At 36.9% G+C, this 27500-nt stretch overlaps 1 protein-coding gene across 1 annotated transcript; it reads left to right on the forward strand.

The window, feature by feature from the left end:
- The first annotated feature begins 7622 nt into the window (after nucleotides 1–7622).
- Nucleotides 7623–25266, forward strand: lrrc38b (leucine rich repeat containing 38b). The gene is made up of 2 exons (XM_053653477.1): nucleotides 7623–9024; nucleotides 24267–25266. The coding sequence occupies exons 1-2, from the start codon at nucleotides 8397–8399 to the stop codon at nucleotides 24512–24514; spliced, it is 876 nt and encodes a 291-aa protein (XP_053509452.1). The 5' UTR covers nucleotides 7623–8396; the 3' UTR covers nucleotides 24515–25266.
- Nucleotides 25267–27500: the final 2234 nt, after the last annotated feature.

The raw sequence follows: 27500 nt of genomic DNA on the forward strand, positions 1-27500 counted from the left end.
CAAACTTTTCTATCACTTGTTCCTCTGGACATCAGGAACTGTGGGCCACCAGCACCCTGCCATCCAAACAACACACTGCTGCTGACATTCATTACTTATTGATGTCCTGAGGATTTTAATTGCATCTGGGGAGCTTTTCACTTCCGTGCTCTCAGCAGCTAGACCTCCAACCTCCACCCATACCCATTCACTCATCAGCTCCTGCTGGGTATTGTTGGATGGTTGTGCCCTTTTCACAATATAAACCACTGTAGATGTTTATTTCACATGGTATTTACAACCTCAGAGTGGATGGCACCAGCAGAGTGGATGTCACAAGGAAAATAGTATATCTACTAAAACGAAATTATTTCACACTTGCATACAATTAACCCCGTCACTGCAGTGATATTCATGAAATTCCACCATCTTTATAAAATCTCACAAGGGTGCGGTTTTGGGATTTCATTCAATGTACTAAAAATGATAAGGTACAAATGCTAACATCACCATTTAACCCGATATTAACATCTGTAACTTTTTATATGAATTAAGTCATGGTGGATCTGGAGTTAGTACTGCTTCTGTAATGAGTGGCGTATAAGGTCCTACAAAACTGACCTGATATTAAGGTAAATGAAACAAAAACATTTGTAGTTCAGTTGTATGATGTCTAGTAATTATATAAACTCTGATGGACATCTTTATTCATTGTAATCTTTCCAGCATGCTAAGTTGGTTCTTTGACTGCATCTGAGAATTTGATTAGAGTTGCTAAACTGCCTTGTCTGAGGAACAATCCATATAAATGAACAGGACTTTTGGAAAGTCAGGAATCAATGAGAGAAAAATGACATTTATTTAATTTTGTATTTATTACTTACAGCATATGTTCTACATTTTCACCCTTAGGCTCTATGTATTTTCTCAGACACCGCATGATGTTTTTGCAGCTTTTGCTAAACATATTCCTATTGCTTCCTGACTTTTCAGACACCATGTAATTTACTAATTAGCTACCTGACCAGCCTACTAATCTACTAGCCTTATTAATGCAGCATTTATTTTTGCCAAGGAAGCTTTTCTCTTCTAAAAATCACTTTTAAATGGATTAGGAGGGCAATGTAATGATTTTAAATAGAAAATAATATAAAACTACCCCCTTCTTTGGAGGACAATAAGTACTTGTATGCAATATACTGTATAAAGTTAAATTCTTTTTACTATTAAAGCCACTCAATAGAGGGAGAGCAAATAGGGAAGGACGCATTAAAAAACCCAAGAACAACAGAAGAAAAAAAGGAGGTGCACAGTCAAAACTCAATAAAAACCCCCACATTTACACAAAAAGAAACAGAAAAATTACCGAAAGGGAACAATGCAATTGGGAGGAAATGTTTTGAGAGTAAAATGTAATTAAAGTGTTGAAGTAATTAATGAAAGGCAATGCTGCTGGGGTACATAGATAAGTATAGTGACTATTGATATTCTAAATAACATTGTACAAACACACTATCCTTGAAAAAAATCATGCAGTTTGACCACTGGTTATTTTGTAACTGTCTGTCATCTTTACGGTTATTGGGTGTTATTTAATTCATTCGGTATTACGTGTGTAGACATGAGCTGGATCAATGCGGCAATACAGCAGACAAGGTCACCAGTCTGACCTGCTTTTATAACTCTTCTGTTCCTCACCCAGCCGCTGTACACCTGAGCAGACTGACAATCGGTCCTCATGTACAGCAATCAATATTTTACAAACAGCAAATTGGTTGCTTGGAGGCTTGATTGCAGAGAGTTTAATTAACTGTCGGCCTTGTTTAGAAGATGGTGCCTGGGGTATGATGATAGTTATAGCAAAACTATATGTCATTACATGTTATATTGCAAGAAAATACAGCCTGCCTTTAAATCTTTAGCCATTTGATGTCATGGAAAGTGTTTGGTTTATCATTTCTTGGTTGAAAAAAGACACTTGTTCAGTGACATGAAATGAGATGTAAGGAATAAAACATGCTGTGGCATGATGTTACTATTACTAATACCTACTTGGTGTTGATTGTTTTACTATAACACCATGTAACACCTGAAGCGCTTCATTCCACTTATACCAACTCACTAACAATGACACAGTTTTATTTATAAATGAACTTAAGTATTAAGTCCTCTGTTCTGAAGATGCAGTAAAACTCGCAATAAAGGAAGCACTATTTTTTCTGTCTCCTTTGAACCACTGACACTGGACACTCCTTCCAAAAATGTTAAATAAATATCTCCTTAACAGAAACTTTTACCACATCAAGTCTCAACAATTATGTATTTATCTTTGTTACACTAAAAAACACTGGGTTAAAAACAACCCAAATTGACTTATTTTTAGCCCAACAGCTGGGTAAATATAGGACAGAACACATTTTGGGCTAAACTAACCCATCAAGTTGAGTAGTTAATTTTAACCCATTTAATTTTAAAGGATGGTTTCATTTTTACAAAAATGCTGGTTAATTTTATTTCATAAAAAGGGTTATTTTTACCCTTTGAAAATGTCAAATATTCCACATTATAAACAAATATGTCCACATGGTATCTCCTTTATTTATACACAAGAAAGTGTTCAGAAATGTTTTGCTAGAGCTGCCAAAGTGGTGTTTATATACAGACTTTGAAATAAATGACTCAAATAAGTCATATATTTAAGACGAAAACGTCAGATTTTAGTCAAAGGAGACGTTTAAAACATCCAAAAAAACTGAGTAACCAACTTATGACCCAGTGGGCATTACAAACAAGTAAGCCAAAGCTAACGAAGATAGTGGTGCATTTAATGTCATGTAAACTGGACTGTTATTGCACATTTTTGCTTTTTCTAGTGTATAGTAATGGTTCTATGGATAAATATACTGACACGAATCGTGTCTCTTCAAATAAATCTAACAGTCTGTCCATGTGAAAACCGCTACCTCCACCTGAGGTAAAGTCAAACAGTCTGAGCTGAGTTGATTTGACCAAAGGAGCTGGGCTGAGGCGTCAGGGTGGGGGAGGGGTGCAATGATTCCTCTGTCAGTGAAAATGACAGCCACTAACTCAACGGTTGGGTTACACAAAACTCCCCCAAAACTGAGAAAATAACCCAATTAAAAGACCCAAAAGGCTCAACAAGCATTTGGGTAGAAATAATAACCCAGCCTTTTTTAGAGTGTAAATAATTCTTAAACGTCTCTTTGGATAAATTAAGTAAATCTAGTATTGGTTATAAAAGTGACTTGCTTGTTACCATAGAAACAATAATGTATTAGAATGCACATACTACTATAAACGTGATTTGCCTTGAAGATGCATTATTGTCATCATTATTATCAGCTGCTGTTATGAAAACACCTTACGACCAATCAAAATCAAGCATTCAATACTGGTATAAGAGGATAGTAGTCATTTTCTTTTATGATATATTAGTAAAATAAAGTTCAACTCCTAAACTAGTAGCATTATTTCTCCTTGTTTGTTTTTGGTGCAAAGCTAATTACAGTTAAAAAGTCGTATGTTAATAAGACCCCATTCTGAGGCTAATTTAAGGGATTCTTCAAAGGTTTCCACTCCTGGACCAGGACGCAGTCTGTTGGGATGAAAGTGCAGGAGACTTAATTTTATACACGCACAGTTACTGTAACTATGGAGCAACAACAGAGAACTGGACCTAGGGGAGGCTAGACGATTATGGAAGGCAGATGCACTGCTCCAGATATACTTTCATGACATTCTTTTTACCCTGGGCTCTCCATCATTGTAAAGTAGCCACAGTTACAAAATTAGAACACCGTAGTCTTACAGTCTTCTTTTTTGTTATTTGGCAGTGCAGCTTCATTCTCAAATCTGATTGGTCAGAAAATATTGATTCTTTTTCTATAATGGCAGCTATACTAGGCGTTCAGTTACAAACTGCAGATTTGTATTAATGCATTCACTCTAAAACATTATTGTTTAGTACACAGGTGCTCATTACAGCAGGTTCTCCACATAATCTAAGACTATTAATAAACAAACAAATAAAATGCTGTTCTTTAACAAAGAAAAATGTATTATCATTGATATGATGTTTTCTGGAAGGAGATGTTTATTTAACATTCATCAAAGGAGTCTCCAATGTCAGTGCTTTGTACCAGTCAGTAAGATTTCTGCCATTGGAAAGATGGAGAATTTTGTGCTTTCTGAGTTCTCAGTAACATGACAAGTTGCACTGTCTGATAAATATGAGAGGAGGAGAAACGGGAGGCTGGTGAGGCAAAAAAAAAAAAAAAAAAAAAAATCTGCCATGGTGATTAATTTGCACTTTTATTGCAACCTTTCAAACTCTTTTTACCAGAGGCCAAAAATTTCATTTCTGACTGTTTTGGGGGTGCCTGCATTCAGCATTGAATTTATTAGTGATGTCATACTCACAGTAGTGGTTGATGGCTCATATGAAAGTAGACAAGGCTTTAATAATTTGCAAGGCTTTAATAGTTTTTTCACAAGTATTTCTTAATTTTACTTAGCCTACTAGGTTTAAATGCTATAATTTTATTGTAGCAGTTTACTGTGTTTTACTATCAAAAAAGTTTTAATTGTGCTGTCAGTTTTATCCCTGTACCAGTGTTATTGGCAATACTGCCAATAAAATATCCTCATATTCCCTAAATACCAAAATGCCTAAAATTGAGTCTATCCTCAAATATATTTAAATAAATAAAATAAATATATATTTTTTATTATTAAAATCCATTTAAATTGTGATCTGTTATTGTGCAAGATCTATATCAACTTGTTAAATATAGAAATTAATTTTACTACAAAAATGCTATTGATATACTTTTATATGCAATATAAAAGTGTACAAATCTCAGTAAGACATAGTATTTTTTATTTCCTTTTGAAATGTGCAACTTTAATGGTATGTATGATAGAGTGCAAAAGTTTTTGCACTCTTACTTTGAAATTATACAACCAATAAGACCTAATGCAAGTTAAGTTTTGTTAGGTTTAATATATAAGATTTTGATAAGGATTTTTTTTTTCAGAGATCCAGCTTTACTTGTTGCAAATCTCTACCAGAGTTTGAGTCTGTTTGAATAATTTGTGCCTTAAATCGGTTCAAAATACATTAATTAGAGCATGTAAAATTTTTTTATTGTTTTGATATCTAAGCTATATGTTCTAACTGTAGAATTATTATTTTTCCATCCCCAGTAGGGATGCGAACTTTTGTGTTTGACTGCATTAATCATATACTGTAGAATCATTTCCCGCTTCTCATTTCCCAACATGTCAGAACTGATTTATGGCTAATGAAGCACACAAGGGACCAGATATCAGCTCCCTGTAAACAAATCTGACTCCGCTATGATTTACTGCACCCAGTCCCTATGTTTTTTTTTTGAACATGAAGGGTATTTTTTTGCAGGTCTGTTATCTAACTGAATCATTCCAGGTCAGTCAAGGTCATAACCTATTAGCCATTCTGCTCATGCCAGCTTTCCCCCATTATAGCCATAGACATTTCCTTCCCAATTCAATCTTCTACACTTGTCCTCCTCTGACTCATGCCACAACATCGGTCTATTCCTCTAATTCTATTTGTCTGTCTGAGGTACTGTGCAGAAAATTCATCATTGAGACTTAGTATATCTGTAGCATTTACATTCAGGCTCTGACTAAAGCGTATTAAGTGACTGAAGAAGCTGATACAACCTGAAGAAGCTGAATGAAATTAAAATACTTAATTTATTGCAAGAGACCAAAAATGGACAATCTCCAACAGCCCAGATTTGGTGAGTCCATGCCTGTGCTCACTGTAAGCTCAGTTCCTGAAATGGAACCTGATGCAGTCTGCTGTTGTAGCCCATCTAACTCAAGGTTCAACATGTTGTGAGTTCTGAGATGCTATTTTGCTCACCATGGATGTAAAGAGTGATTATTTGAGTTACACTAGACTTCCTCTCAGCTTGTAACAGTCTGGGAATTCTCTTTTGACCTCAACCGCAGCAGAGCTGCTGTTCACTGAATGTTTTTTGTTCTTAACACCATTCTGTGTACACTCTAGAGACTGCTGTGTGTGAAAATTCCAGGAGATCAGCAGTTTCTGAAATACTCAAACCAGCCCATCTGACATCAACAACCAATCCACAGTCAAAATCATGGATCACAGTTTTTTTTTTCCCATTTTGATGCTTGATGTGAACTTAACTGACTTTCTTGACCTTTATCTGCACAATTTTCTGTTCTTATTAAATTGGCTGGTGAGTGTACTGTATTTATATCCATGACCATTCAAATCCCTCGTGTTTTTCCTTGCGCAGCACACTTTTGGTTTGTTGCTGTGATGTGCTCTTGTCTGACTGATTCACAACTGTGTACCTACATTTTCAATCCTTTTTCAATCAAATTTACTTAAGGTTACCTACATTACTGCTACTGTGTTTTCTCTGAAGCTAGTTAGCTTGTCACCATATTGTAGAAGCTAAATCAAATATAACTTCTGTTATATACAGTTCTGTTATGACAATGCACAATTTGTGCAGTTTTGTTACGAGTTTTTGTTAAATGCATTTGCTTGGTGGTTTAGCTAACTAGACAACACTAGCCTACATTCCATCCACATGATTCAATCATTCATCTTCGGTAAACTCTTCCTGGTAAGTGTTGAGGACCTGGAATCAGAGCCAAACCCGGTAACACCGGGCACAACACGAGAGAATTCAGCTTGGATGGGACGCCAGTTCTTTGCAGGGCAACAAGCACACATACATATAAACAATCATTCACAGTTAGGGGCAATTTGCTGTAACCAATCCACCTACTTGAATTTGTTTGGACAATGGAAGGAAACTGGAGAACCCAGAGTAAACCCTTGTAAACAAGGGAAGAACATGTTAAACAATTTGCCAAGCGATTTGAACTTTTTGCTGAAGCAATGGAATTGTTATTATTGGTAATATTTTAACAACAACAAAACAAGTTTTCCTGTATAATGTTAGCAGGTAAATTGTTGAGACATGAAATGTTGCAAAATAATATTTAGAAGACAATATACATTTTTAAAAAATATTTATTATCTACAGCCTAAACCATTCCATAAAAAATGTAACAGGCATCATGCAGAGATTCCACTTTCAAAAGATTTATAGTGTGATATAAGATATACGCTCATATAACCTCTGTAATGTTAACAATTTATTTGTAATGATTTCAATTAAGTGATTTCTATTAGAAACAGGAGTTATTTCATGGGAGAAAGAAGATTTACTCATAGCTGGATTAAGAGGTTTTTTTTGTTGTTGTTGTTGTTTAAACCTGATGAATAACTGGCCTATATTAATAAGAACACTGCAAAATCCTATTTGTTCCTGACATCTTACTGTATATTATTTATTATTTTTTTTAAAGATACATTTTTAGTTTACATTTATGTGATGAATATAAAAATAGAACAGTAATACAATACAATGTACATGCATTAAGGAATCAATGGAAAGAAGATTACTGACATTGTCCTTTCACAAGGAAGTGACATCACATGTTGACTGCATGCTTCACTCATCCAGTTATCATAACCGTTGAGAGGAGAGCAGCAAAACAAAGCACAGCAGCTGAGGAGCACACCGATTTCTGCAAGTGTAATATGTATGCGGAGGATTTCTTTGTGGATGCGCCATTGCAACGGAGCTGCAAATCCATGCTACAAATTATTGGCTGAAACTCAATTCACACCATGCAGAGGACTGAGGGAAAGGTGGACTACAGTGTGCGACTAGGGGAATTCTCCTGTTAGGATTGTGACCGCTTCGTGACGCTTGGCTCTGAGGTGCATAAGCTCACATTGATAGACGCTCAGTCAGTCCTGGGGGATGATGCTGGTTGACAAATGGAAGCACTGAGCGATTGCATGCTGGAGACAAAATGAGCTTGATCCTTTTGTGTCTGTTTGCCATGTATGATCGACGGTGGCTAAATGAGGGAGAGGACGACGAAAAGAACCCTTTCATTTACCTCTTGGCTTGCCTTAAAATTCCCCTCATACTACACTCCGTTCACCACCCCTCCCCTTTCTCTTTCTCGCTTTCGCTCTCTCATTCCCTCCCACAGTTTCTCTCCTCCCTTCACTGATCAAAGCCAGTAGCCTAGTATTCTCTCTACAGCTGCTTCCTCTATGGTCTCTTGGAAATACAGCCTGCTGATCTTCTCAAGGCAAGACCTTTTTTTAACATTTCATCACCAGGACAACAGGATGCTTCCATGCAGGCTTTGATTCTTTTCTCTCCTTGTGCTTTCCCCTTCCCCTTCCCTCTCCTAATTTCCTGCCCTTTGACCCTAACCCTTCCCTTTCCCCTCAATTTCCCCTTACCCTCTATTCCCTTTTCTATCTTCACACCCACTTGACCATGTTGCCATGTGTCTGCCGGGTCCATCCTCTCCTTGCCTTTATCTCATTTGCCTTGCTGACACGAGGGGAAAATTGTCCAGCCACCTGCAAGTGCCCGGACCCTCACACGGTGGATTGTAGCGGTCGAGGACTCACTCGCCTCCCAGATGAGATCCCGCTGGATGTTCGCAGGTTGTTGCTGTCCAACAACTGGATCCCGCGCATTCCCTCTGACTTTCTCGTGCTCTACAGTGACTTAGTGTATCTGGATCTCCGGAACAATTCACTCTCACACATTGAGCCAGGAACCTTAAGCACCTCCTTCAGGCTAGTTTTCTTGGACTTGGGCAGCAACAACTTGACTGAGATCCCAAAAGGAACATTTGGTGAGTCCCGGAGCCTCATCAAGTTGCGCTTGGGCAACAACCCTCACCTGAGCATGGTCAGTGAGGATGCCTTCAGGGGCTTGACCTCTCTACGAGAACTTGAACTGGAGCGCAATGCCCTTTCCAGTCTCCAGGTTGGTGCGCTGAGCCAGCTGCCTTCTCTGCGGGTCGTCAGGTTAGAGGGCAACCCTTGGGTGTGCAATTGCAAATTTGCCAACCTTTTTGCTTGGCTAGTTGAGAACAGCCACAAGCTACCAAATGGTAAGTGAGACTGAGATTCTGTGAAATGATGAATATTCTCATCTATGTTTTAAAAAAACATTAACTGAAGAAATCCATCTTTGTTATCTTTTCAGTCAAGGCTTTGGTATTTATAGTAACTCATTTAAAACAGGGAACCCTTCCTAAGGTCTAAATTTATTTCAGCACCTATTCTGGAAGGAAGTTCCAGAATAATGACACATAACCTAGGGCATTTTTCCAGCCTGGTAAAGCATCTTGTTAGGCTCCTATGGGTACAGCATGCTTCCCTTTATTCTCAGCCCATCTCATATTTAGCATTCCACTCCACATAGGGATGTGCTCTGTCTACGTCATACTTTTGACAATCATACCAAGCAACTGCTTTCCCCCTCCAGGTCTGTATGTGTATTAGCCAGTTACAGGCATGCTGCGTATATATTTTTCAGAAAACTCTTTTGCTGAAAAGCTGTCAAGCCTTAATATTATGTTTTCTGTTTGAGTGAGCTGCATAATAGATTATAGTAATGGAAGAACTTATTTGGAGTGACCAACGGAGTGACAGTTTTTTAAAAAACAAAACAAAAAATAACCACTTTAATGACCTGTTGTAACCTCTTCCCCTTTGCATCATCGGCCACTGAACACCACGACGTAAGCATGTCAACCACACACACAAAGATGCTCTCTGACTGTACTTCTATCAATACAGTACTTACAGTTAGCCAAGTAGTAAGTTTTTACATTTACACATAGGGATTAGACCGTATTTGTCACACACTGCATTCAGGAAAACAAAGTCAAATGAACTATAGAAAAACAATGAAAACAAACTAAAAGCAAATGTTGAAGCAGTGTGAATACTACTGAGACTCAACAGTAGCATGGTCATGTTTTTTTTTTTTAATATTGGAAACAGTGTCCTCAACTATGGCATAAAAGGTGATTGTATAACTGTAAAAATTGGAGAGACCTCTGAGAACTTCAGTGCTTTTGCTTTACTCTAGATAGTAAGCCCCCCATTAAGGATTCGTGGGTAGGTGTGGTTGACTGGTAGGTGCTGGGTGTGGAAACCATCAATAGTGGAGAAAGCAAGAGATGGGAATTCATATAGGAGGTTAACTGTGAAAATGTGGAGCTTCAGGCATGAACTTTCTCCCAAACTTAATTATAATTAAGCAACATGGGATGACACCTGGAATGGGACAACTTTTTTTTAAAAACATTATTTCATAAATCAGTTTTAAGACAAATACATTGGTTAGATTGTAATTTTCCCTCTGTTGTGGTGGAAATTCATGTTCTTGGTGGCATCACAGCACAAGATGTTTTACAAAATGTTTTAGACTCTCTCAACTTTTTACAGAGAAAACACCAGTAAAAGAATATTACTTTTATCTAAATCCATACATGATCAAAATGTTTTCTATAAAACATGTTACTATAAAATTTCTAGATAATAGATGTCGACCTGCTATGGCATTACTGCCTGTCGCACCGTCTCTGGTGCCCATGAAAACCTTTTTTATGTACAAGCACTGGACTAATGCTTTTCCCCAGATGCAAGCATTGGTAATTCTAAGGGATGAAGATGAAGTGAGTTACAGAACCACAAAATCTGATTATGTGGAGATGTGACCCAGTGAGCAGAATACAAGCCCAGTAATGACTATCTACCAACAATTAATCACTGATACCAGATAATGAAAGATCATGTAGCCCATGACAAAAAGACTGCTCGATAAATGCACTTACTTGCAATATAAACCATCAATATGTTCTTCTGAGCAGAAGCCACCCAAATAAGACCATTAGAAGATGAAATGACAAAATCACAAGTTGGAAAATAAAGAAAGTAAATGGCCCCAGCTGTCCCATTCTCTCAGCCAAGGTCATTTCTCATCAAGGGGCAGATGTTTACTGTGCTCACTCAGAGGTTGACTTTCTGATGATCAAGTCTCAACGATTGACCAGGATGACATTTCCTTTTAGAGTGAATGGAAGTACAGTAGTTTACTTTAGATAAATATAGTATCAGATGAGCAAACAGTGTAGAGCTGGTACTGGCAGTGCACTCTTTCGTAGCCTGCCTCGCAGCATGTTTACACATGAGCGTGACCTTGGGCTGTCCTTGGTACTTCCTAGAGAGTTTTGAGCCAAGGGTTGGGCAAGGCGATATTCATTGAAGTGACAAGGAAAGCTCCAGTAAACATCTGGTAAATTGGCAGAATACTACCAGTTAGGGGTTGCAAATGCATTCACCATGGATGTTTAGTTATTGCACTCCAGTAAATGGGTATTACATGGAGCAATAGAGAAAATGAGGCTTACATATAAGCAGCAGAAGCAGCAGCAGCAGCAGCAGGCCAGGAGCGGTGAACAGATCCATGCCTTTGGCATACATGCCAACTGGCCCACCATGCCTGTTCTCCCACTCAAGAGCTGCATCTCACCTCACTGCTTATTTCTGCGTCACTGGATTCCCAGGATTTTAGGGGAGGCCGAACTCTGGCTGGTTATGAAAAAAATAAACCAAAGTGACCTTTCCAAACATGTGCAAATGGGATGGGAGGTGTGAGATGGACATGAGTAATCTTCCGAAAGAGTTTCCTAACGGTTAATAGGCCACAAAAGCAAGGGTGATTTGTCAGGGGCTATAATTTATATTTGTGAAGATACATTTAAAGACTGATTTTTTAGGGGGATCCCTGACTCTGGCTTTGTATTTAAAAACATGTATACATGTTTTCCCTATCTACACTGAGTCAGCATTACCAACCACCAAAAAGCAGAAACTAGACATTTTCAAAAAGACACACTTTTGCATTGTAATAGACCTCATCATTGTTGGATGATCCAGCTCAGACACATAGAAAACAGGTTAGTATCTACAACTGTTGAATTGTTTTGCACTTTTGTTTTAGTAACTGCTAATGACCAACTAAACTCTAAATGAACCACTTTTCAAGTCTGTAGATGAAAACACTATGGTCTATAGTGTACAAGTCCAACAGTACCCAATCCAAGACAGCAGTAGGTCATTTTCCACGTTAGGCAGAGATTTTGTACACTAAAATGGATCATGTTATTGATATTTAAAAATAAACTGGTCTGTTGGGAGACAGCATTCTATACAATTCACTGCTTTGGCTTAGTGTTTGGCTCTCTGGTTTAAGTAGTAGGAGCATTTGTTTCAATCATCTCAGCATTTCAATGTGGATGGAAAGCATAAAATGTAAAAATATACACATGGATGGAAAACTTTTGTTTTCAGATGTATCTGTGCGGTCGAGTGCAAAAATTAGCACCCCCATGGCTTCTGAGAGATACAAAATGGACCATGCCTCTCTATTTTACAGATTTATTTTACAGAAGAGAAAGATCCAAGTGAAAAATGACACGTGGGTGTTTCCTGCAAGAATTGAAAAACATAAATAGTTTTTAAAGACGTTTTGCCCTGTTCACCTCAAGGCTGTCTTGCTCTGAATGTATAAATATTACTAAATAATTGCTTTCTTTCAAAATGTGGAATAGAGTTCATTATATTGGCCCAGTTATATCATATCTCATGTTTTAAAAAACGTGTGTGTGTGTACTACATTGAGGATGATGGAGTTTTAAATCAAAATGCAGTTTTAAATCAAAATGACATTGACCCTCATGTGTCTGGGAAGGTTTATTACCCTCTTGAACCCAACAGTTGAGATATAGTCTGAACTTAGAGATAGCTCATCTCAGAAAACTGCTCATTTTCCATTAAACATGAGCTGACTCGCTGTACATGATGGACTATCCCTTTAAACACAAGGATGGATCTTCTGACTGGTGCAAATCGATGATTCTTCTATAATATTCTTGAGAATAAAGAGAAATACCAGGAAAAAGGTTATACATAGAGTTACGAATCTATTACATTAGGATCTATTACATGTATTACAGCTAGTTTCTGTAATGATGTGTAGGACTATAAAACTTATTCCAGGAATAAGCAGGAAATTTTCCTTAATCATAATTACGGGATATTATCTTACAGTAAACCAACTCTTATGTAGTTATGTACTACAGGAATCGTCAAAACTCAATTGTTCTTCACGCTAACTTGATTCTCTTGATGAAATTACTGACATAATTTATTATTGTAAAAGAACAGGTCAATTAATGTACCTGGTTTAAACACGCTTCTCCTTCAAACCACTCAGTTAAGCATCAGGATTTGAAATTCTCCCATGCCCATGAATGACATCTCGTATTTACAGAAATTAATACCATAAGGCACGGGGCTCATCGATGAATACTGAATATTTATATTAGTATTAAGATGTGGCATGGTACTGCGAGTAGTGTTGCCACTTCACAGCTGTAGGTTCCTCAGTTTGATCCCAAGCTTAGGTCCCAAGCTTTCTGTGTGACGTTTCATATGTGCTTCCTCTATCTGTGTTTCCTTTGGTTTCTCTGGTTTCCTCCCGCTTCCCAAAAACATGGCTGTAGGTGGACAACACTAAATTGCCCTTGTGATGCCCTGTGATGGACTGCCATCCCATCCAGGGTGTATTCTCCCACCTCGTGTCCAGTGTTCCCAGGATAGGCTCCAGATCTGCCCTGACCCTGACCAGGATAACATTGCTAACTACCATATATCATCTTTCATAATCTGCATTGTAAATTGTTCATCTTTCCATTCAGACTGAATTTGTGCTAACAATCATGCATTTGTATTATAACAAACAAGCTTATGCTAGTAATTAACTGTTGGATTTGTGGTGAAATCAGGCTCTTTGTTCAGCTGGAAAATTTCACCGATGTTCAACTTTATGCAATTGAGCAGCCATGCTGCATTTAGCCAATCAGGAAATTACTTCATGAAGAGGAAGGCTTTTAATTCACCGTTACTAAATCCACATACATGCCCACCAATTCTATTAACTGACAGTTTCAGGAGGGCCGGCACCCATGGTGTCCAACCTAAGTTCTTTTTGGTAATGTCATGGCCCCCAGGGGCAATTTCACCTTGGACCACTAGAGGGAACGCCTGTTCCCTGTGTAGAACTTCTTCCTCTGTTGTCTCTCTTCATTTACTGTGTAACCTTACTCATGTATTTCATATTTCCCTGATTGGTTAGCGCTCTATTTAAGATCCCTGTGTCTCTTCCTTAGTTGCTGGAGCATTAACTCATATCAGGTTATGTTTGAGTTCTGGTTTTCTTATGTCGTTATGCCTGTGTTATTTACACTATTTTTTTTTTTTAATTATTTAGCATCTTTCTTAGTGTTTATTTTCAAGTTTTTTACATTCTGATAATCCTGGTTCCTAGTGTGTCTACTCCTCGTGTTTGTCCCTTACGTCTGTCTCCTCAAGCCTGTTCCCTTTAGTGTCTTTAATAAAGACATTCTGCATGTGCATTCACCTCCGTGGACTCTTCCCCTGACAGGTCAGTTACCATCCCAGGCCTCCTCGTAGATACGCCCCTGCACAGAAGGTGTTTTGCCCCTGTTTTGCCTTTTGCATCAGTGATACACATGTATGAAGATGCAATTGATTCCTTCAATAATAAAAACAAGCAAACAGTAGGTATGTGTGTATTTCTATAGTTAAATAATGCACAAGTCAATGGCGATCCATCACAACAAATAAAGATCCCTGCATAATCTTCTGCAAGTATTCTATGACTGAAAGGCAATAGTGGTCATGATCCACACTGTACTTTATCTGGGTCTGCTTTGTGGTGCTTAACTGGGTCTGTATGGAGTTGTGCTCATTCTCTCTCTCTCTCTCTCTCACACACACACACACACACACACAGACACACCCCATGCTTCTGTTCTCTTTGCAGTATGTACATGCACAATCCAGGATTAATGGATTAAAAATATCTTCTTTAACTATGTGTACTATCTGTAGTAGGATCAAATGTTCAAAAATATCTTCCATGTCCAACAAAATTCAGCTATAAAGATGAAACATTAAGTAGAATTTTCCATTTAAACATGAAATACTAAGGTGAATTAAGGTGGACTACAGAGCCTCAAAAAACAGCACTAGTGATATATACAAGCATTTACCTTAAAATTATTTAAAGTATAAAAGTACAAAAAAGCATCTTAAACGAGAAAGAAGCCTGCACCTAAAATCGCACTGATCATTGAAACAACAAATGTTGAAAAACTTTAACTTAACCTAGCTTACAACTACAGTATAAACCCAAATATCTCAAATGTTAGCCTACTTGCTAATTGATTCTTATTCTGATTCCTATAACAGTATGTGCTGAAGCATTTTATTCCTCTTATACCACAGCCAATTGCCAACGGTTAGAATTTTTAAAGTTATTAACGAATAACCAGTCATATTTGATCCATATATAGTTGTTTAAAGCCCACAAAGGTGTTAGTTCCTGTTATCACTTGTGTTATTACAGCTACATTCGTTCCCTGAACAGCCTCTCTTTTTTTCTCTCGTAAAGTTAAGACAAAACAAAAAACAAAACAAAAATCCCACACATAGCTTGTCACCAAGCTTCTTCTTATCAAGAAACTGGAAAATGCTAACTCTATCCTGAAGACTTTCCAACTGAAGCTGGGGACTCCTTCCATATGTTACATAAACATCTCCTTAGAAAAAACTTCACCATATCAACAATTATAAGTTTTTCTTTGTTTAATAACACATTTTTTAAAAATAAATCTCTTTATTATTTGTCTTGGATTATTGTAGTCTGTGCTTCGGAGATAGAGTTGTTACTATAGAAACAGTAACATTAGAATGAGTGCATTAATATAAACCTGTTAGTTGAACTACAGGCAAAACAGAGCTGCTGTTAAAGAAAATGAATCAAAACCTTCTGAATGATCCGAATCAAGCATTCAGCAGAGCTGTGGTATAAATAAGTCAGTCACTTGTATTTGTTTGAAACGTGTGATAAAAAGAGGTAGGTGGTAAAATTAGCACGGTATTGGACCAAAATGGGTTGGAAATAGAAAAATGGAAATTTGCTTTTTGTCCAACTGAATAAGCAACATGTTTGTATTCTATGATATTACCCTGGCGCTTGCATGGAAGTAGAGCCAATTGTAAAATGTAGAAAAATACAATAAAATACATATAAACTTTCATTTATCCCATGTTTATGTTGTCACATCCTGGGAGAGTTCAGGTCTGTACAGAATCTGATGCACTAACTAAGGCCTGTGCAGCTTCTCCACTGAGCTAGTCTGGTGATAAACAGCCCCCAGTGGCCTCCAGTTTAGCACAAGCCACTGCCATGAATCTTTTAATGGGAAAAAGTGTGTAAACATGATCCGCTGCTGTCTGCTCTGTGTTCGGGTTAAACGCAGACAAACCACATGTATAATTCGGAGCAGTCCTTGTCTCTCGGCCAACAGCAGCCCTGTGTTGATCAGACACTGGACTAGCACAAGTGTAGCACCGGCAACATGTGCATCAGATCAGGATGGAAATCATAAGCCACCAGTTTGATGTCTGATCATTAAACTGTAGCTTCAGACTCATGACGGAGATTGAACAGGCTGAACTTCTGCGTCACAGATCCTCTGTGGTCCTGTGAGCCAGACTGCATACAGGCCCAGGCATGCATGAAAAAGTGGTTCATGTGACAGGGTCACTGTGTTTATTTCTCTATGGAGGCTTATCCAATTACCATCCACTGATTATTTCATTTACAGCAGTCAGAATGTGCCAGTAATGTGCCACAGCAGGACTACATTATGGAAAACTTTTATTAATTTTTTATTTTTTTTATTTTATTTTTAAAGTCATATTTGAAATACAGACGTAATGGCATACTTCAACACACAACACAATTCAAATATTCTGTTCTCAGCTGAACAAAATATATGTTTCCTCTAATAAAATTTTATTGAAATGTGAAAAAACCATTGCAACCATATATTAATTGTAAGGGTGCCAATGATTTTGAACCACCATACTACTAAAAAAATGGTAATTGCTTCCCCATATTTTTAAACTTATGCATACTAGTTGTTTTACAGTCAGCTCCATAATTATTGGAAACCTTCATGAAAATGCACAATTTACTGAAACTGTACATTTTCTACTCAGTAAATTACTGTAAATGGATAGACTACATTCGTCAACAAAAAAAGTCATTCATTAGAGCTAAAAATTTAATTTTTGTCAACCATTATAATTATAGATATTACAGGAAGTTTGTAGGGGCACCGATAATTTTTAAATCAAGGTTTTGCAGGAAAATATATTGTATTTCTTAAAATAATGCTATATGCCATCTCAATTTTTTTTTACCTCCATTAAGGGTGCCAATAATTATGGAGTTGGCTGGTAATATTACAATGAAAAGCTGGTGATGCTGTAATACTCTGCTTATAAATTCTGTTGCTTGTAGATGTATTTAAAAAAATTATTATTCTTTGTCATTTCATTAATTGAATTTTTACTGGAAAATTCAATCATGATCCATGCTTTACAACTGCTTGTGGTTTCTGTGTGTGTTTATTTACACACGACTCCACATTGTAAGTGTAGCATGGTGTGTGTGTGTGTGCATGCATGTTTAACTGCTGTTTGAGAAAATGGCATGTGATGGTGATGTCATCAAGTCCCCTGCATGAGGGAAACCCCTCCTGATGCATGTGAGTCACACTCCGCCATCACACTCTCACATTGTGAGTATGACACGTGAGCGTCTCCTCTCCCACTCTTCCATGGGCTTATACTCTGACTTAATATTCTTCTACAGGAGCACTATATCCCCCAGCCCTTCCCCTGTCTGTTTAACAGTTAAATCCACACAGGGTTGGGGCTGTGACATAAATAATTTTTATTTTTGCATTTCAATCCTTTTTTGTTTAAGTGAATGTTATAAAGCCATGATAAGTAAATGCATATTGCATAATGATCCTACACAAGAGGTGTAGGAAGAAAGAGTCCTGCTAAACTGATTGGTACCGTTTATGAAAAATTAACATCTGCAGTGGCGATAAATTCAGATATTTCATATGGGGATGCTGTAAGGTTTTGCTTTAAACACTATTTTTTAAAACAATGTTTTCTTTGTGTAGTAGTAGTAGTAGTAGTAGTAGTAGTGGTAGTAGTAGAAAATCCTGTTTTCAAAAGTATTAGCACCAAATGCCATTAATATTTTGAGAGAATAATAGCAGTAAGCTTCTTCCTGTAATGTCTCATACATTTACATTTATTCATGTAGCAGATGCTTTTATCCAAAGTGACTTACAAATGAGAACGAACGTGGTAACTACTACACTACAGAAACCATAATAATTGTGGAGACACTCAGAAGATTTTTGGATTTTCCTCTATGCAAGAACATGGAGGTTAAACTCATTGAAATTCTGGGATTTGCACATGTGGATGTCCTCTTCAAACCACAAGATTTCAGCAGTGTTAAAATCCAGAGAGTTTCTTCTAGCAAAAGTGATTTGGTAACAAAACCATTTGTTTTCTGCCAGATTTGAATATTTCTCTGGGATTTTAATGAAGCTTGGAATTGTTGAGGAGCTGCCTTTTCTAGCTTGTTTTCAGTAAAGCTATTTTCCTTCCTAACAGCTTCTTGTTATGGGCATGGTGTTTGATTCTGAAATTGTCAGACACAATGGTTTATTTTTATGGAGGGTGCCTAAACTTATATTGGCTGTACATTCATTGGGTGGAATGTACCTATTCTGAATTTGTGTTACTACATAAGCTTTTTCTAATATATATATATATATATATATATATATATATATATATATATATATATATATATATATGTATATTAAATGTATCTACCCTATCCATCTGTCTTTACTTCCCTGCTTATACTGACTGTAATCCATCAAGTAGTGACACGTGGGGGAACCTGGCTTCTCCTGGCCTGCTGTGATGGCTGTCTCTTCAACGAACATGCCTGTTCGCTTCATCTCATTAACTCGAGCCCGACATAACCTCACACAGGTACAAATAATTAAGTAGCTTTGTCTTTTTCAAGACAATGTGTCCTCTTCGGTGATCAACTCTACTGCTGCGAATACAAAAGATATTCCTAACAGTAGGTTTGACATTAAAAACAGGGTTTTTCAGCATGACATAGATGTCCATGAGGGAGTAATGTTTCTGTTCCTGCCCTTTATCTCTGTCCTTTCTCTGAGTTTTGGAAAAGGGCAGAATGACAGCATGCTGGATGACTCATTATGGACCCACTGCTGGGTGAAGTCAGTCACTGTTTCTTTAAAATCTCAGCTGTACCTAAACAAATGCAATACAGACCGTTATAAAGAAAGTCTAAAAAAAACTTTGCAGCTGTTGAGTGTTATTGAGGGTGCAAACACAATGGGCTTTATACCTATATTTGTGATCGAGACCCGCTCGTTTTGTCTGTCTGTATTTGAGCTGTGAAAATGAACAAAGTGCACATCACTGTAATGATTCTGCCAGAAAATAAATATGTTTTCAGAAAACGCATAAATATGTTTTCAGAAAACGCTTCTGAAATAGTTGACCTCAGAGTGTGTCCAGTGGCCAGTGACTCAGATGGAGTTTGAACACAACAGGAGAAATAATGCTGGAGTTCTCTTCAAGGACTGAAATATAGTCAAATTTAAAAGACTCAAACTATTTCCAGAGTGCTTTAGGATTAGTTAACTGTTCATTCAGCACTTGTTAGATCTCAATTAGGTTGCCAAATTAGAAACTTTGCTTTGTGCTGAATAATATTAGCTGCTCTACTTTCTTCTGTGAAAGAGATTGATTACATCTGTCTTATCTTATGTCTTAGAGCTGTACTTCTGTCATATATATATATGCATATATATGTGTGTGTGTGTATATATATATATATATATATATATATATATATATATATATATATATATATATATATATGTATGTATGTATGTATGTGTATATATAGTGTGTGTGTATGTGTGTGTGTATAGTATACTAAACCACACGACATCTTAAATTATTAAATTATATATCAAGAAAAATATTTATTATATAAAAATGCCCAGATTTACAATTGCATTTTGATTCTAAACCCTTATATTTTGCCCTCAACCGATCTCAGACCTGCCCTTGAGAGCTGATATACGACTTGTGCTTCATCAAGTCATGACTTTAGTGCTCATTTTACAATATCGCAGGTTACTTACAGCTTTCCAGACTTCAGTGTCTTTAAAAAAAAAAATAAATTCACAGAGCTACCGTTTTTAGATCACAATCCACAGAGGAAAAAAATATTCTCTCACTCAGCAATGTATAGACGCATGATACCATTAGAACAATGACGTCCATTAGTGTCTCCTGAAAGCAGGATGTTGATGACCCAAATAAGCCCGCAGCCGTACATTAAAAAGTTTAAAAAGTTAACATTAGAAGAATGTTGTATCACAAATGCATTATTCAGCTTTCAGAGACAGCCTGAAGGCACATAGACAGGACAACCCCCCACTCCCACCAAAAAAACACCCAAAAAACAACCCCAAAAAACGCCAAAAGATCACATCTTTATCATAGTAAAGGGAGATGAGTCTGGGCCTGAGAGAACTCTGAGAATATAAATAGAAACCATTTATCTCTTTTGCCTCCTGTGAGTTTGGTTGATGCTTAAGTATAGCCCATCACATGAGGCGTGCTATCATATGAACTGCTCTTAAATGTGCAGACGACATCATTAAAGCCAGACTTTAGTGATCGAGAAGTTACGACTGTTTAAAATACAGGAGAAATGAAATGCTTTACGCTCCCCACGGATCTCATTAGAGCTATTGCTGATAAAAGCTCTGCTGACATTTAGCAAAGAGTAATTACCATCTGCTTGGCACTTTATTCTTTTCATGTAGGTGATCTAAATGTCTCTACAGAATTTTGGTGATGTCTCAAAAAATCCATAGCAGTGATACTCGTAGCCCTTCATTCGCACTATCAAGTGCCAAAGCCACAGCAATTGTTCATTTTCTACTTACATGCATGACACTGAGCCACAATTGAGAGACAGCAGCATTTACATTGCGGTTTTCTCAGGTCAGTGCAAACGTGCCAAATCCAAACTGGCTTGAGTAATTCCTCGGACCAATCCTGTGGCGTGTTTGGTGCAATGTGTCTTTAGCTCCCCACTCAGAACTTTCATTTCCTTCCTGCAGATAGTTCCCATTTACTGTTTGACTGACAAAACTGGAAGAAAAAACGTTGAGATATTATGAAGGAAAATAAATCTTGGAAGGAATTAGCAGAGATCGTTGGTGCCTCTGAGTGTATGTCCATATGTAGCTAGTAAAGTTTGCTTGCGCTGCTATTCTGCCAAAAAAGCTAGTGTGAATCATAGCATGTAAACCTAACAATCAACTGACACACTAATTAATGCATTATTTAAGTTGGGTTTAATGAATTAGCTGTAGGTTATATATTTTTGCTACTATCATTTCTCATCAGAACTGGAAAAACACTGGACAAGTGACAAAACTTCAAGTGACACGTGACTTGTTGTATGCTGCTACACTAATGTGAACCTAGGGTAAAGTTTGGGGTTTCACAAGATGATTAACATGCAATTTTGGTAATAAAATTTTGACCTGGTGTGCGGGAGTATTATATAGTAGCAGTACAACTTATTCTTAGGTTTTGTTGTGACAGTGTACAGTGACAGCAGATAAAGCAAAGAGGGTGGGCTGCTTTTGAATCAGCTGGTGAAGTGTTTCATTTATCCAAACAGAACATGTCTTTATTTTCCATTTTATTTGTGCACATCAAAGACCTGGGCTGTGTCTGAAATCGCGTACAGTGACGGTACCGACTGCATTCGATTCAGTACCTACTGCTTGGCTGTTGGTACAATACGTACTGATCAGTATAAGTGGAAAGCGTGAATACAATCTGGACGTACTACATCCGCCATGTTGGCATTGTCATGTGACCTACAACTTCAAAAGAGCCGACGGGCCATTTTTGATTCTGACAGTTTTTCCGTGCCGTCCCGTTGCCTTATGCGATAGCATAGTATAGACAGTGTCCATACTGAAGAATCTCAGCGGAAGCAGTAGCTCATTCGGGTATTTCTCGCTTACTGTTTTATGAATACTGAGAATTCAGACATATTACTCCTATGGTGTATTGCTTTTTGCCTACTGTGTAGGGTAGTAGGGATTTTTGGACGCATTCCTGTAGTCCACAAAAAGTCTTTTTTCTACAAAAATTTTGTTTTAGGCCAGCTGTTTCCATTATAGCAGGAAAAGATTGTTTGTGGTGGTTTGGTAGGAAAAACTAATATTTCTTTGTAAGCTGATTCTTCAGTGAAATGCACTGTGATTTCACTTCATTTGTCCAAAAAATATTCACTAGGTTGGTGTTTTGATGGTGGTGGTGGAGAGCATTCTCTAGCCCATCACTCCAAAATCTCCCCTAGCTGTTCAATAGGGTGGAAAGCTGGTGAGTGTGAAGGTCATAGTATATGATTTACATCATTTTCATCAGACCATTCAATGAGTCCTTGTGCTCTGTGGATGGGGGCAGGGTTATCCTAGACAAGACCACTTCCATCTGGATAGAAATGTTTCATCACAGGATAAAGGTGATGAATCAGAAGAACTTTGTACTGATTTGCAGTGATACTTCTCTCTATGGGAACAAGTGGAAACAATCCATGGTAGCAAAAATAATTGCCCCCATAGAGCATAACAGAGCTAATGTGTGTTTTTTTTTTTTTTTTTTGGAACTTATGGCTATATCGCATTAGCCAGGTGTTACCACTGAAAGTGGAAACTGCAATAAATTAAGATATAGAGCAATGTGTGAACAAAAACACTGCTGGTTGAACACAGGGGAATAAAAAGCCTTTTATATAAATAAGTCTCTTAATAGATAGATATCTACTGTATATCTACTATTTGCATGATCATGGCCAAGTGCAAAAATAAATCATTGTGTATTATTGGTATTATTGGGGACAGAGTTACAATCAATACATTATCAAAAAGTGTGGTTAGGAGTTTTGTGGTATCCAATCAAATCAGCTTATTTCCATTAAGCACCACTCATGCACCAGCAGTTCCCTTCAGTTATATTTTTGCTATATTTTTTCACTATTTAACTATTGAACTACAGCGGTAAAAACACTAACACTGTCACAAATATACCCTCGAGGACTCTAGGCCTCACCAAAGAGCCACATTTTATTAATGTCACCAAAGTGTAGACTTTGAAGAGGACATTGAGGCACCATCACATGGGAGGCCACTATGGCAGGAAGTAGAATACGCCTGAAAAACCATTGACATCTTTTACAATAGACTTTTGGATCGACAGAGCAGGGACATTAAGGAGAACAGTGACATTTGTTTTATAGTTAAATAGAATTCAAGAACGCTTTCTCCCTGTCAGATTTATAGTCTCTCTCTCTATCACTGGTCAAGGTTTTCCCCCCACCAACACTGCCATAAATACTGGGCTATTTCTGGGTTCTGTCACCTTCCCACCCTAAATGAAATAACGTTAATGAAGACCTGAGTGTTCTTATTTGTGACAGAAGAAATCTGATCAGCATGCTGAGAGTGCAATTTGATCAAAGGCAATGAAGACATTTTGTACTTTCAATTTACAGTACTGTCAGTTATTGGTAGGACAAAACATAAGAGTATTTTTTAAATGATATGAAACTGTTGATGCATCATTGACCTAAGACAGACATGCCACACTACAAATCTAAAATGAAATCTTTTTCTATACATTTGTACCTATTTCAAGCTTGAAGTGATCTTGTTCTACATATTTGCAGCTTTTGCTATTATTTAGTTAACTAAAATAACTTCCAATGTATAGAATAGAAAGAAAAAATTATATGAATTATATACAGCATTATTAGGCTTTTTACTTTTTTATACTACAGTGATGATGAATTCTTGAATCAGATTGGTCAGAAGGTGTTGGTTAATTTTCTATAACAGCAGCACTGACCGTAGTGCTTGCTGTAATTTAAATCACAGATTTAAATTAATGGAATCGTTCTAATACGTTATTGTTCCTATAGTAGCAACTTAAACAAGTACTTGTATGTAGGATGCTCCACATAATCAGAGACTAATAATGAACATGTTTTTTTAAAAAGTGCAAAGAAAATATTTATTTAAAAGGATATGTTCTGCTCTGTATTTCAGACTTCATTGCCTTACAGTTGAATCCAACATGATGGCAATGACATATCACAGTACCTAGCAACATTATTTATTTATCCAAAACCAAAAGTGTAATTAACCTCTGTTCTGTTCTCTTGCAGGTATTGACGGTATTGAGTGCTCTTTGCCCACCGATGGCCGCCGTGTGCCTCTCAGTCAGCTCTCCCAGGACAGTTTCCGGGAATGTCAGATCACCCTGACCCTCACCGACTTCCTCATCATCATCTTCTCGGGCATCTCCGTGTCCGTGGCAGCCATCATGGCCAGCTTCTTCCTGGCTTCCACCGTGCACTGCTTCCAGCGCTGGAGCAAAGGTACCAAAGGCGAAGATGAGGAGAGCGAAGAATGAGCAGGATGAATGAGGAAGAATGAGCGTGAACAATCAGACACCAGCTACATAAATGAGTCTTTGGATGAGAATGTGGCACACCTACACTACAAAAATGGCTAATTATTCCCATCAACGAATTAATGGATGGGTAACATGGAAACTAGCCATAGTATTTAAATTTTGTGGTTAAATTGTTGGTGTCCTCAGTAATGGATTACAATCAGTGTCATAATATAATAAGATAATATTAATAGTCTGAAGTAAAAAAAACCTCGCTGCTATTTTTTTGTGCCAAATTAGTGCGGATAAGATGGAAACCTAGTTAAGAATGTTTTAATAGAAAGTGTAGCCTGCATACAAGAAAAATTGCAGGTTGGATATAGAAATGATGAAAAATTCTGTGGTCTAAGGAAGGAAGGAAGCCATTCAGTAGTTTCCTATTTTGTTCACAGGTCTAAAATAATCAACAAAAAGCATAAAAAGTAGTGAGATATCTAGTTATGGAATGAATAGCTCAAATGTTGCACTTTAAAAATACATTTCCTCCTACATTGTGCTGGCCCTCAGTCTTACCTAACGGACATGCCCAGATCTGCCAAAGATGATACTTAGAAATGATGGACAATAAGAGTTTTAAAAGGTTTAAGAAGTTCGAGGTGTGGAAAAAAAATATATAGAGTATATATAGATTTATTTTTGCTTTCAGACATGTGTGAATATGTATAATCAAATGACATATCTAAATGTATTTGCGATATTGCATATTTAACTTTAAATGTGATGCTTCCAGATATTCACTTAGTTATGGAGGCAAGGGAAGAAGAAATACGCGTCTTTCATGCTGTAATATGTCATTGCTTACATCTTACTAAAAGAAAAAGAAAGAAAAGAAAGAAATATTGGTATATCTGTTGATTGTTGTCCTGTGTAAACTGAAATACCATTCAGAGGTTTCCACCTACTCATTAGCATGGCGTGTATATTAAAACCATATAAGTCACCTAATAAACAAAAACCCTCAGTTTAGCAATGTAGCTGCATAAATTAGATCGGCAAAAGCAGCCATATTTCAGAAGATCTTGTTGAATTGGTTTGAAAGAAACAAGGAGCCATATTAGAGAAACATTGGAAAGTAAGATTTAAACAAAACTAACATTGTGTTTTGAAAATGAAAACGGCAGAAAATGAAACCATTTGGGTTTATCGTAACACTGGGACACAAATTTCAGTGAGTTCAGGTGCTTTTTATGCGGACTTGAGATAAAAAAAAAAAAACGTGGACTTGGGAATTAGGATTTGTCCTAAATGAGATGTACTGTAAAGTGATTTAAAGGTTCCCCCAAAGAGATAAACAGAATTACCCTAAAGGACGTTACACTCTACAAAAAAGAACTGGTTCTTTGGATAGTTAAGGATTTTTTGCTTCCTAAATTTGTAGGAGTTCTTGCTGAAACGAAGCCCTGTGCATGCAGGGTTCTACATAGTACCTTTAATGATTACCACAAACATAGACGGGTTATATATTAGTCTATTTACTTTAAGAATGTATGTAGAATTTTGCTTGGTTTTCCTAAAATGTAATAATTCTTGAACAATCTAGGTATATATAAAAGATATACAATACAATATAAAAGAGAATATAAACATTTACCAGTAAAAGGGCTCCTATTTATCACACTTATGTAAATTTTGATGTAGAACCCTTCAACAAAGTGTTTCCTTTCAGAAAAGGTTCCATGAAGAACCTCTTTGAAAAGCTAGAACCCTTACCTATCCAAAGAATCCATGAGGCACCATTTTCTCTAACAGTGACCCATTTTCAGAGGCTTTTTTTTTTTTTTTTCAAAGGAACAACAAAAATTAATTGTTAAATTTGTCTTCTTGTATTCTATGTTATACAGTCATTTGTTGGCACCCATTATTGGCACCCTTAAGGAGAATGAGCAAAATTCAAAAATTCCATACAAACTCTCAGATAAACTCTTTTTCCCCCCTCTACCAAATATTAATCTGATAAGGACTGATTTGAAAAATATTTGAAAATTTTGGCAAAAAATTGAAGGATTATTGTAATCCTTCAAAATAACAATAAAAAAAGAAAAGATTGGTTACATGTAAAATCACTTTACCATCCATCAGCTTGAGGAAAATCAAATGGCTTTAAAAGACAAATTGCATATTGACGGAATTATATGTACAGTAGTGCACAAACATGGAAAGGGTAAGGTGATAAGGCTTTAAAAAAATAAATGAAAATATTAAATATCATAAATGTATTTTAAAGGGCAGTAAAAAATTAATTCAATCAATATTTATCTGATGACTTTCTGCCTTTTCAAACTACATACGATTTCACAGGTTCGCCATGGTGCCGGTTTATAAAGAACTCAGCTGGTTGATTATTTCTGCGTCTTGGAGAACTTAGACAGTTCTTCTGCACATACACTTCTGTATCTGCAGGTAAAAATCCCAGAACAGCATCCATGATATTGAGATCAGGGCTCTGTGGGGGCCAAAAACCATCTGCGCCGTGTTCTTCTGTTCGTTGAAGCAGCTTTATAATAATAGAATAAATTTAAAATCTGCTCTTTTCTACTAACACACTAATGCAGAAGGCATAAAATAAACACAGATAAAACTTATATAAAAACACAGGACAGAATGTTCTGTGTGCTATATTCTTACATAATTCTGCTTAACTGCATCCCTGAGAGTAAAACTTTTTCTTTAACAACTCTCCTTTTGGAGCGATTCAAAATGATTGTCCTGTTTCTAAGCCCTTACAGAGCCAAGCCATTGGATTTGAACAAGCAGCAGTGATTGCACCATATCAGCTGAATAAAACTCCCTAAACTGTCTGGGACCGTAATCAAAATTTCCATCATCTCCATTTCCAGAGTTTGATTTATGATTTACATGATAAATAAAATATGCCCTGTATGCCCTAATATTGCTGATTGGTTATACTCAATATATCTAACAATCCTCAGTGTATATGTATTAG

Source organism: Ictalurus furcatus, chromosome 21 (assembly GCF_023375685.1).
Source record: "Ictalurus furcatus strain D&B chromosome 21, Billie_1.0, whole genome shotgun sequence".
Classification (NCBI taxonomy): Eukaryota; Metazoa; Chordata; class Actinopteri; order Siluriformes; family Ictaluridae; genus Ictalurus; species Ictalurus furcatus.

Coding starts and splice junctions, on each gene's coding strand:
- lrrc38b (XM_053653477.1), top strand. CDS start 8,397: ATGTTGCCATGTGTCTGCCGGGTCCATCCTCTCCTTGCCTTTATCTCA. Junction 9,025..24,266: donor CAGCCACAAGCTACCAAATG/GTAAGTGAGACT, acceptor GTTCTCTTGCAG/GTATTGACGGTATTGAGTGC.